This window comes from Micromys minutus (assembly GCF_963924665.1).
Source record: "Micromys minutus genome assembly, chromosome: 12".
Classification (NCBI taxonomy): domain Eukaryota; kingdom Metazoa; phylum Chordata; class Mammalia; order Rodentia; family Muridae; genus Micromys; species Micromys minutus.
Genome location: NC_137981.1, coordinates 50294517 through 50306572, shown reverse-complemented (window position 1 = coordinate 50306572; position 12056 = coordinate 50294517). Strand labels below are relative to the sequence as shown.

Genomic DNA, 12056 nt, shown 5'->3' with positions numbered 1-12056 from the left:
GTTAACTGTATGACCTGGGCAAATTACTTAATTAATCTTCCTGTAACTTGATGTCTCTTCCTCTGTGAAACAAAGACCCAGGGAGGGCATGAAAATAAAAAGAGGAGCTATGTGTCAAGCACTTTACAAAGCACTCAAGAAGAGCCAGACAATCACAGTAGAACTGCATGGTAACCATACATAGCAACTCTATCTTCGGATTAGCCCTGATGTACAGCCCACCGAGGAGGAGGAGGTTAAACAAGGCTCCATTTGGCTGGAACCCTCCTCATTACATACTTAATGCATTTATCCCAATGACCAGGTAGGTCACCCTCCTCAGGGTGATGCTATCTCATTGCTGGGGTCCTAATAGAGGAAGGGAGACTCGGACAGGTGTTAAATCACAATTACCTTCTCCCCGGGTGTGACAGAGATGCGCCATACACAGTGCATGTGGGCCGAGTAGCCATTGGGGTACTCGGGGGAGGAGAAGTTGCCAGTGCTGTCTTGGAGGGTCTCTCCACAGGCTGTCAAGGAAAAATAAAGTAACTAAGCTGCTAACTGCAGGTGCCAGACCCCCAGGTCATCCCTGAGCCTTGAACCCTTAGGGGAGACAAGAGTGGCTGAAGAAAGGTGTTCTGTCCCTTTAAGATGTACCCCCCTCCTCCTTACATAGAAGCATAAACCATCCTACTTCCCTGGTCTAGTGCTGCCAGGGTAACCAGATGCCCCGTTGCCAAGGAAACATGGATTCCAGAGTTGAGGTCAAACTTGTTTGGTGGGCCTCACCTCCTCCTCACTGTCCAGGGGAGAGAGTACTTGCTCCCCTTTCTGCCTCTACTAACCCTCATTCTTCTAGGCCCTTCCTACCACCTACCAGCCTAGCCCCAGGCTGGTCCTTAACAGGAATACTGTCCTTCCTTATTGTCCTTCCTTCCCAACCCTGATTGGAGACTCACTGCTGTTTCCTTCCTGACCTCTGTCTTTCTTGGACCCCCCCTTCCATCCCTCCTGGTCTGTCCCTTCCCTGCTCTAACCTGGGCATTTGTAGAGTTTCCGGGCCTGAGCGATGTCCCCCTTGCTGAGTCGGGTCCTTTGGCCAATGGAAGGCTTCACCCCATTCACCTCATACTTGGGGACAATGGTGTCCAGGAAGATGCCCCTGAGAAGGACATGAGGAGACTGAGGCCATGAGTCTGCTGGAAGGTGGGTGAAGAGGGAGGGTGGCATGCTCATCTCCAGCCACAGGGCATGACTCTGCCAGGGCCCAGACATTCCTCAGCAGGGTCAGGGCAGGGCGGAGATGTCTCACCCTGTCATTAAGCTGCCCACTGCCCAGCAGCCACCCTGTTCCGTGGCAGCTATACCGCAGGAGCTGGGGTGAGCCCCAGAAATGCATTGAGAGATCAGGGACCCAGGCCCTTATGCTCAGACTGGCTTCAAACCGCAGCCCTGGGAAAGCTTTGGGCTCTCATTTGTCAACTCTACAACACCACCCAGCTTCCACCTCCAGACCTCAAATTCAGTCCCAATCGACTTCTCTCTTGACTTCCCAGGGTCAACTCATTACCCTCTGACATGGCTGTGATTGGAGTAAGGCCAAAGGGTAACTAACTGCAGCTTCCACAGTGGCTAGCCAGCTCCCAGGGCACAGAGTCCCTCTTTCCCAATTCCTTCCGGCTAATCTCTGTCTTTCCATTTGGGAGGGGCAGAACAAAGAGGAGACAGCAGTTCTCCCTTCCCCAGGGTCCCTGACTCACATCCAGCTGGGAAGGACCCGGCAGGGGGTGTGAGTATGATGGGAAATGGAAGGAGGGTCTGTGGGGGTGGAGGGCTGAATGAGTTCTCTTCCCCTACCCCTCTCCCATCCCCATTCCCAGGTCCTGAGCTGGAAGAATGGTCAAGAGGAGCTTAGAGAGGAAGGGACCCACCCAGACAGGGACATGGGTGCAGGAAAGCCAGTCCAGGGAGGGGTGTGAGGAGAGGTGGGGACTTTCCTCCCGGTCCTACAGGAGGGTCTTCTCCCATCAAGCCCTGGTTAAGAAGGTATCTTGTAAACTGGTAATGGGGACCAGTTCAGGGCAAAAGTCAAGCTTTGTGCAAATTAGCCAGTCACAAAATAGATAAAGCCGGTCGGTCCTGCTCTGTGACCTCTGCTGAAGCAAGACAATCAAACGTTCAAGGTCTGCAGGTTAGCAGGATGTCTCAGTGGTCAAGACACTTGCCACCAAGGCTGATGAATGGAGTTTGATCTCCAGAACCCACACTATGGAAGGAGAGAAACAGCTCCTGCATTTGTCCTCTGTCCGCCACAGGTACAATGTGGCATGTATGTGCACATATGTATACAGGTATATATGTGTAAGAGAAAAAGAAATATATTCATGTTCAGATCCTGCCAGAACCACATAGTGAACTCAAGGCCAGTCTGGGTAACTTAGTGAAACCCTCTTTCAAAAATAAAAATTAGAGGACTGAAGAAATGGCTCAGCAGTTAAGAGCACTGACTGCTCTTCCAGAGGACCTAGGTACAATCCCCAGCAACCACATAGCATCTCACAACTGTCTGTAATTTCAGTTCCAGGAAATCTGACAGACACACACACAGGTAAAACACCAATGCACATAAAATAAAAATAACATTTTGAAAAAAAATTTAAATTAAAAGTAGTAGGATTGGGCATATAAGACAGGGGACAGCACTTGCCTGGTGTCCCAAGGCCCTGGGTCCAACTCCTAGTACTGCGAAAGAAAACAAAGTGGAGTGGACAGACAGCTAGGAGGAGGTGATCCCCTCTGGGCACCATGGTGGCAGATGAGGGACAAACCTGGCTTCTTTGGGGTTGGCACACTTTGGAGACCCCACACAGCAGAACCTGAAAACTGAGGTTTATAGTCTTCTAAGCCACAAACCCTTACATTAACACAGCCATGGGCTACCCCGTGCCGGCCAGCCCCATACTAATGGGAGAGACTGCTAAGGCAGACACAGCCACTAGCCCTTTGTTTAGGGGCTACAGACACCCAGAAAACTATCCTTGTCTTTGGTGCCTGCTGGAGCAGGGCAGAACACAGAAGAAAGGAAGCCTTCAAGGAAATGCCTTCCAGAAGTCATAGGCTTCCTTGGGCAAAGGCCTAGACCATTTCTCACCTGGAGAACGTGTTCCGGGCATAGTGCATGATACTGTCAAAGTCATAGGTCTCTCCCAAGGACTCTACTTCTTGAACCTCCATCTTCAAGAAGTTATACTCCTGCCCTGCAAAGACCGTGAGAAAAGTGGGGGTGGGGTCGAGGGAGTGGCCAGTGTCTTCCCTGTACCTGTACCAGTAAGGAGCTGCCTCTCTGAAGGTGAAAAGGAAGTAGAGGGGAAAGGGGACAGGGACATCTATAGAGGAGTCCTTCCCAGCAGAAAAGACTCGAGAACTTGCTGAAGGGAGAATCAGGAGGCCACTAATAAGGAGGAAGGACAGAGACTTGTAGGGCCATGATGGAGAAGAAAACTTAGCAAAGGGCGGGAGATGGAGGATAGGTAAACCTGTGGGGATATCCTGGGACAAGCTGACTGTGGTCCAGCCTTCTCACTAGAAGAGTTGGCTTTTGGCTACCCAACCTGACCCCCTTGTCCAGGACCTGTGTCAGACCCCTAAGCAGTTCCAGAAGCCCTAGGATGGGATCCAGACCCTGGGGTGTGTGTACCTGGCTGTATGTTCTCGCGTACAATAGAGACATGGCGGTCCCGGTCGGGCCGCGTGTGCTCGTGCCAGAAGCCAATGACATGGCCCAGCTCATGGACCACGATGCCAAACTTGTCACAGTTCTTGCCGATGGAGATGGCCTGGGGGCCCCCACCTCGGCGACCCACGTAGGAGCAGCACCTGGAGGGCGGGGCCAGCTCAGGGGGGTGGTCCCGAGCTGGGGGAGTGCATCCACTCAGGGCCCGGGCCAGGCTGCTGGGGGGGGGGGTTGTGCAGGGGTGTGGATGGCCCTGGGCTCCCTTTATGGCTGGATCTGAGCCATGTCAATGGGAGATGCCCATAGCAAGGAGAGGGGATGGGCAGGCCCAGCTGAGGGTGCCAAGAGTACCTAGGGCAAAACTTGGCTGGGGATCACCACCAATGGTATAGCGCCCAGGGGTCCCTGCTCACCCGCAGGGTCGGTAGGTGAATACAATATAGCTGTCCTCATCTGTGCGCTCCAAGAAGGTGACACAGGTATGCTTCTCCCAGTGTCTCATGGCCTGCCGGAAGACTGCCCTCTGGCTGCCTGTGGAAGGAAAAGCCGGAATGTCATACTGGCAAGCGAGTTAGGGTCGGGGGCACTTTCACCCACTGATAGTGTCACAGCCAATCTGCAGGCACACTGCCTGACCAGGAGGCTGTGGACTGACTGGCCAAAGGCAACAAGGCCAGGTGTAGGCTCACTCTCAGCAACACACTCACCAGTGAAATTCCCTCCAATAACAAATGGGATGACCCCATCGGGCCACACTCGCTCTGGTCTGGATGTCGCTGCCCGCCTGCTCCGAGGCCTGCTTCTCCATCTGCCCCTGCTTTCCCTCGGTGGCTGCCCACTAGTGCTCTGACCGCCCAGGGCAGAAGAGTTTCCTGAGATGGAAAGAGGAAAGACTCAGTGGTAGCAAGTGAGTGACCAGGAAGAGGAGACGCCGAATAATGGAGCCCATTATTTGTAGAGTCTGGATTAGAAAATCTGCCTACTTTGCTAAAAATCTGTTTGCTACTCTCAAATCAATACTGTCAGGCTTTCATGACCATCCGTGGACATGCACAGGGCAGAAGTTGGATGATCCAATCAATGTGTGCACATGCTCAGCCAAGGTCGGTCAAGGTATTCCGTCTGCCTGCTTCTTTTAGGTGAACTGAGTTATTTAAAATGGTTCCTAAGCAAAGGGCTCATGTGCTGTCTGGTGTTCCCAAAGCAAGAAAGTTGGGCTCCTTCATAGTGATGCAAGCCCGTCATCAAGCTCCTAAGAAGGTAAGATATGAAGATTATGAGCTCAAGGCCAGCCTGAGTTCTACACCGAGCTTAAAGCCATCCTGGACAACTTAGAGAGCCCTATCTCAGAATAAAAAAATAAAAATGGAGCTGGGCATGTAGCTCAGTGGTAAATGCTTGCCTGGCATGCATGAGGCCACAGGTTCAATCTCCATTAACACACACACACACACACACACACACACACACACACACACACACACACGCAAGCTGGGATAAACCTAAGAAATGCCCACATTCAATCAGTATATTTGCTCAGACTGAAGACAATGCCACTAGCATTAGTATTAATGAACTAACTTTAACTAAGTAAGGTGTCTTTAAGTGAAACACACATAAAATGTGGTCATATAGTGATCCATTTACCAAAAAAAAAAAAAAAAAAAAAAAAAAAAAAAAGTGACTAAAGACTGGTGGGAGCTTACGTTTCTCCTAGGAGCAATGACTCAGTATCCGCTAATTCATTCTTCATGGTGTCTACGTAAAATAACTATAAAGTTCTGTAATCGCTGTAAGGCTGGGTTCCAAATATCTGGAGCTGCCACGGGTATCAGGAACAGGCTGGGGCTCCAAACTAAGACAATGAGGCACTCATTTCCCAGGAACTGTGGGGACCCAAGGGATCTGAAGTTTGGATAAAAGCTATGTGCTTTCTCAGGGCTTCTGGGCCCGGATTCCCACATGACACCAAAGCTCCATGACACTGGAGCAAGTGCCACTGTCTGCATCTGAATGCAGAAGAGACTAAGGACAAAGTTTTGCCCCAGATCACCTGGTGGACTGGCTGCATGCCCTGGTGAGACTTTCCCCTGTGCTATCTCCACTAATCTCCACCCAAGTCCTGCAAACTTCTTTAGTCAATAAGACAGCAGAACACCCTTTGATGCCAACCACCCTCCTAGGTAGGTTGTCCCTCCCACTAGACAAGGAAGACGGCCTGGCACACCCACCTATGCCCAGAACTGAACCTCAATAGGCATCTCCTGCTTGGGCAATGGGAGAGCTCCATGTGAGTTTTCCAAATCATGGTCCAGCATCATCCTAATGATACACTGCCCTTCAGCACAGCAGTGAGAAGGTTGGGGAGAGCCAGTGCGGCCATTCTCTTTTCCCATCATCAATGCCACATAGGTTGGTAGCTGCTTGGGCCAGCGGGGAACAAAGAGCTTTGAGCCCAGCTTTGGGACGTGTATGTAAGTCCCTTCTGTGTGTCATGGAAAGACACCAACTGTACACATAGAACAAAAGAACACTTCAAGTAAAGGTGAATTGAAGATGGTTTGGGATGTTGAAGAAGCTCAGGAGGATGGCTCCAGAGAATGCACAGAAGCTTGCACACTGGGACCAGGAGACCCAGGACCAGGACTATGATATTGGCCATAGCATCATGGATTGGGAGACAAAGGTTTGGATTCTAGTTCCAGCCCTGCCACCTACATACACACCATGTGTGATACTGGGCAAATCAATTTACCTTTGTGAGGCTTGGTCTCAGCTTATGGGAAACATGAGTGGTCCTGACACTTAGCACTTGTCCTGGTTGGAGGTTTTTGTCAAGTTGATACAAGCTAGGGGCCTCTGGAAATATGAACTCTTGAAAAAATGTTCCAATAAGATTGGCCTTATAGGTAGGTAAGTCTGTCAGGTATTGTCTTGATTAATGATTAACGTGAGAGAGCCAACTTACTGTGGGTGGTGCCACCTCTGGGCAAGTAAGTAGTCTTGGGTGTTTAAGAAAGCAAACTGAGCAAGTCAGGAGGAGCAAGACAGTAAGCAGCATTCCTCCATGGCCTCTGCTTCTGTTCCTGTCTCAGGTTTCTGCCTTGAGTTCCTGCTCTACCTTCTCTCAGTGATAGAGTGTAACCTGAGAGGTGTAAGATAATGTAATTCCTTTCCTTCCCAAGTTGCTTTTGCTCATAGTGTTTTATCACAGGAATAGAAACCCTAACTGTGACACTCCTGGAGGTGGCTGGAAACAGTCAAGTAGAATACTTTTAAAAGTATTGTGTAAGCTATATGTCAGAAGAATACTGCTTTTTGGCTCCAATGGCTGTCAACATTTATTTCTCTTCTGGGGGAAGGACAAATATATCCCACAGAAAGGCAAACCCCTGTGTTGGGTTCAAGTTCATGGCCTCTGTCTTGGGAGGGCCTGTCTGGAAATAGAAAGGGGGGTTTCCCAAATCCGAAACATTTCTGGGACACAGAGAGTCAGCCCATCCCAGTGTACCTGCAGCTTTGATGGATGACCTTCGAGCTGTTTGCTGTCTGAGAACCGCAGCCTGCTGTACCTGGAAGGCCCTCAAGTCCTCCTCATCCAGGGCAATGTCCCCAAGGAAGGCAGCTGGAGAGAAAAGAAGTGGAGGCTGAGTTAATCCTCTTACCCTGGGCTGCACTCACTGGACTTATAGTCCTGACCCAGTGGGTACACAGCCCCGGCCCTACAGCCATTCTGATTCTCCAATACCACATGAGAAAGACAGAGAATAGCAGATCAGCTTCTAGAATCTCCTTACAGATTACACTTGCCTCTTACTTCAAGTCCCAACAATAGTGAAGTTTTATGACACTCGCTTATAGCCTTATATTCAAGCAGCTGAAGCAGTGGGATCGCTTGGGTCCAGGATTTGAAGGCTACCCTGTGTCACATAGCAAGACCTACCCTATCGCTTAAACAGTGGAATGGCTCAGTGAGCAAAAGTGCTGACCTCCAAACCTGATGACCTGAAGGAGAGAACCAACTCCTGTAAACTATCCTCTGATCTACAACACACACACACACACACACACACACACACACACACACACATGCATGGTGGGAGGAGAGGAAGGGAGTAAATAAAAAATGTTAATAAATAGTTCCATGAAGATGCAATTGTGTCACCTTTCCCATCTTTGGCAAATGCTAATTTGTACCTATTATGGGCCGGTCATTAAGTCATAGACTAGCAACGCAGAAGAGGCCCCTAGCTCTGTTGGTGCTAATCTTAACAATACAAAGTTCATACAAATAATGACTCAGAAAATTTTACAGAGAGACAAGTGCCCTGACACTGAGACACTCTGAAGCAAAGACGTTCTGGAATCTAAAAGCACAGGTTAAAGGTTTGGTCCTGAAGTTGGTGCTACTGCGAGGTTCTGTGCACTCTTGTAGGTATTTATGTTTGTGTGTGTGTGTGTGTGTGTGTGTGTGTGTGTGTGTGTGTGTGTGTGTGCCTGTCCTTAGAAGGGATCATGGGACCTGGTCCTTTTCTCGTTTTGTTCTGCCAAATGTTCCCACCACTATCTGCTGCTTCTGAGAGGCTCCAGAACCATATTCTCCACTATATTGGACTGGGAAACTCAGGAACCGTGAGCCAAAATAAACCTTTTCTTTACGTCAGCCAGTCCTCTTCAGTGTTTCGTTACAGTGTCAGAAAGATGACTGCCTAGCCATCTATTTGTGAGCCTGTGCTTAGCATGTTGTATTACATAGTAAATGCCATTTCAACCAAATCAGAAAGGGTACGAACTATTGTAAGATGTCTAGTTGCTTGCCTGGCCCAGTCAGACTTGGCATGGGTTAAGCAAATCGAGGAGGCCAACCAAGACTTACACCAAGAAGTTCCTACCTAACAGGGCAAAAGGTATAACAGTTACCAAACCCTCCATTTCTGGGTCCTCCCTCTGGAGAGAAAAGGCCCAGGGGGTAGGACAACCCCAACCCCATCCCCAGCAGGTCATTTCCATTTCTGGGCCTGGGAGAAGAAGCTTCTGGAGAGATGGGTTGAGCAGCCTATCTTCTTCTGAGAAGTCTAGGGTAAGAGAAAGCAGAGACAGCACTGCCTGCTTTGGAAGGAGCCCAGATGTAAGATTCACACTGGGCTGGGCTGGGCTGGGCTAGGGGAGGCGGGAGGCCAAGCTGGAGGTGGAAGCGCAGCAGCTTCCCTGCAGCCGAGGTGACATCTGCTTCTCATCCCCGCGGAGTCAGCATTACACAAATTGTTTTAACCTTGAGGCCTTACACATGGGTTCCTCCTCCAACCCCTCACCCCACCTCACCCCGTTGGCCCCACTGGGTGGATACGTATACATTTACTTTATCACACACTTAGTCAGACACAGATGGGTAATGTCCCTATGGGCATATGGTGACATCTAAACCATGCTGTCTGTACAGAGCCACTGAGGTCAGAGGCTCCACCCCTGCACATGTGAGCAGCACTCAGCACTGGGTTTTGGGTAGAAAGAACATATTGAATGAATGAATGAATGAATAGAGTGAATGAATGAATGAATGAATGAATGAATAAACAAGCGAAAGAAAGATCATACCAGCTTTCCTCTGGTCTGCAAATACCTGTTCAGAGACACACACTCAGACACAGATCAACCAGATGTAGCAGTGACCGCAGCAGGCATCAAGCCAATCTTTCATTTAACCATTTAGGAAACTGAGGCCCAAAAGGAAACTGGCTTAAGTCAGACTATCCTAAGCCTCTGGAAAGACCAATTTATATTCAGGCTTCACCATTCCTAGTCCAGTGGATTTACTCAAGTTCATTAGCTCTCCGGAACCCATATTGTAAATACGTATATACAAAAATAGACACTCAGACACACACACACACAGAGACACACAAATACACACAGTCGCAGAATTCTAAAAAAGACACAGACACAAGCTCCAACACACACAAGCCAGAGGCAAGCTCTGAACTCATTAAGCCAGTGAGAGTAGAAATAATGACACCTTGTGTAAATGTTGAAATTTACTGGCGCCTTCCAGTTCACAAAGTGTTCACTCATTAATGAATCTATTTAATTCTGGCCCACAACATGCCCAGTAAGTCATACAGCACCCCCAGGAGTGTACCATTTCAAATATTTGGAGAGATGACCTTGAAGCTAGATGCCAACCCCTTTCCTTGACTTCAGAGATCAGAACCCTGGGGCCAAAGAGGGAGATGCATGTCCAAGGTCATCAGCTGGTAACTAGTCAAGAGTCTCTTGTGGTGCTTGGGAAGGCTTCTCTTAAGATGACACCCTCCATGACCCAGACTTAGTAACTGATGTGACAGAGATAGAAGAAACTTCTCAGTTGCAAGTGAAAGGGCATACGGAGGGTTCCTATATGACAATATCACGGGACTACCTCACACAGCCGTATACTTTGGACTTTTTCATATACATGGTACCTCCAAACTTTTATATGAACATCCATGGGTATCACTAGACACAGTTGTCCCTCAGTCTCCCTTTGGTGTCGATTCCAGAACCCCTGCAGATCGCATAGGATCTTGACATGCTCAAATCCATACATAAAGTGGCGTTGTGTTGGCATAGGGCCACCCCATGTCCCTCCTATGTTCTCTCCCTTTTTTCTTCGTTTTCCTTTCGAGACAGGGTCTTATGTGTCCCATTCTGACTTCAAACTCCATGTGTAGCCAGAGATGACTTGGAAATTCTTGTCCTCCTGCCTCTATTTCCCAAATTCTAGGTCTACAGACATGAACCACACCATACCTGCTCAAACTCAGAGCTATATGCCTGCTAGGCAAGCATGCTACCAAATATCCTCGCCCGTCCTGTATACTTTAGATCCTTTCTAGATGGCTTATAATGCTTAATACAATGTAAATGCCAAGTGGTATTATACTGCATTTCTTAGGCAATAATGAAAAAGTCTGTAGATGTTTTGTCTAGACCAACATTACACCTTACAGAAGGCAGTTGATCCCCATCCTGGACTATGGTAGAGTCTTTGGAAGGTGAGACTAGTCTTTGAATCTGGTTTGGTTCCCACTAGCTGACATTCATGTGAACTTTTGGAAGCTTCCTGCTTTCTCCTATCTAAAAGAAGACACATGATATACTGCATCTCCTAAGATGACATCAAGGGATAAGGATGTGTATATGAAGCTTCTAGCACCAAGCCTAGAGCACAGAAAGCAACTGCCAACCATCCGGTTTACTGTGCTCCCCAAAGCAATCCTGGAGACTAACTCAGCTCCAAACCTTCCCTAGGCATACTGGGTCTCTTGCACTCACTCTGCATCTCAACAAATCTATGGACAGACACTTCAGAACCACGTTGGCCTATGAATCCAGGCAGTGTAGAACCAGGGCAGGGCAAGTAGAAGGAACAGGGTTGGCTACAGAGCTCAGCTGGATGCCCTGTGGTGGAGATGTCATGGCTGAAGAATGCATGGGAACAGAATGGGGGCAGGGTGGGGTGGGAGGGGAGCTTATGGCCATGAGTTGGGCTGACAGCTGGTCCATCTGGGAGCCTAACCTTAGGAAGCTGGACAATCTAGATGCAAAAGAGTTCAGGATGCTTTCCTGGCCCAAAGGAAGCCCTGGGGTCAAGGTCAGGGTCAAAGTAGCAAGTGTTTTCAACACAGGATCAGAGGGTTTTGTTTTGTTGTCTGGCTGTAAACCAGGCAGGAAGCACTTGAGGCTCTGTTGCCAGGCCCAGTGCTGGAAGGAAAAGATCACAGAGACACAAATATCAATGTGCATGTGGACCTAGAGAGCAATCTTTGTCCCCCAGGTCAGCTTTTGGACTCCAAAGTCTCCTCCCCTTGGCATGGCCAGGCCTCTCACCTCCTGAGTAGAGGCCCGTTGGTGTGATGGAGCTTCAAGGCCAGGTATGTAGGATAGGCACGTATTCCCCTCAACGAATACAGACTTGTAGCCAAGAGAGGAAGTACTTAGGACCCAGACTATGCAAACAGACTCTGTCCTTCGTCCATTTACACACGGGTGCACATCTGTGCCTGTGCTCGCACAAGCGCCCAACACACACAGATTAACAGACCTGCTATGAAGCAAAGACTCACATACAAATGTATACAACTAATTCCCTATGCAAATTCCAGTGTGTTCTTAAGAAAAAAAAAAAAAAAAAAAAAAAAAACAAGAGCATTTCCTCAGAGGATAAGGGCTCCTAGGAATGAACAGAGGCACACACATGTGTCAGAAGGAAAATAGAGAAAGTAAGTCCCCATATACCTCCTCAGAAGGTGGCCAGCTCCCCCACCACCACCAGTGTTTTTCCCAAATCACTGGAGACACAGAA

The 12056-nt window shown here is 48.9% G+C and overlaps 1 protein-coding gene across 4 annotated transcripts in view; it reads right to left on the bottom strand.

Moving 5' to 3' along the window:
* BMP1 (bone morphogenetic protein 1) overlaps window positions 1–12056 on the bottom strand; it is a 43828-nt gene that overhangs the window by 28030 nt on the left and 3742 nt on the right. For 2 of the 4 annotated variants that reach the window (XR_013975276.1, XM_080926435.1), the window contains exons 2-8: window positions 7227–7340; window positions 4423–4587; window positions 4129–4246; window positions 3680–3858; window positions 3134–3239; window positions 1020–1144; window positions 394–509 (exon numbers count right to left, since the gene is read on the bottom strand). Coding sequence is in view for 3 of the 4 variants with exons in the window: in XM_080926435.1 (XP_080782561.1) it covers window positions 394–509; window positions 1020–1144; window positions 3134–3239; window positions 3680–3858; window positions 4129–4246; window positions 4423–4587; window positions 7227–7340 (923 nt within the window). In the remaining variant the exon portion in view is untranslated. Of the gene's footprint in view, window positions 1–393; window positions 510–1019; window positions 1145–3133; window positions 3240–3679; window positions 3896–4128; window positions 4247–4422; window positions 4588–7226; window positions 7341–12056 lie in introns of those variants that run through there. The other 2 variants (XM_080926436.1, XM_080926437.1) reach the window with 2 other exon arrangements.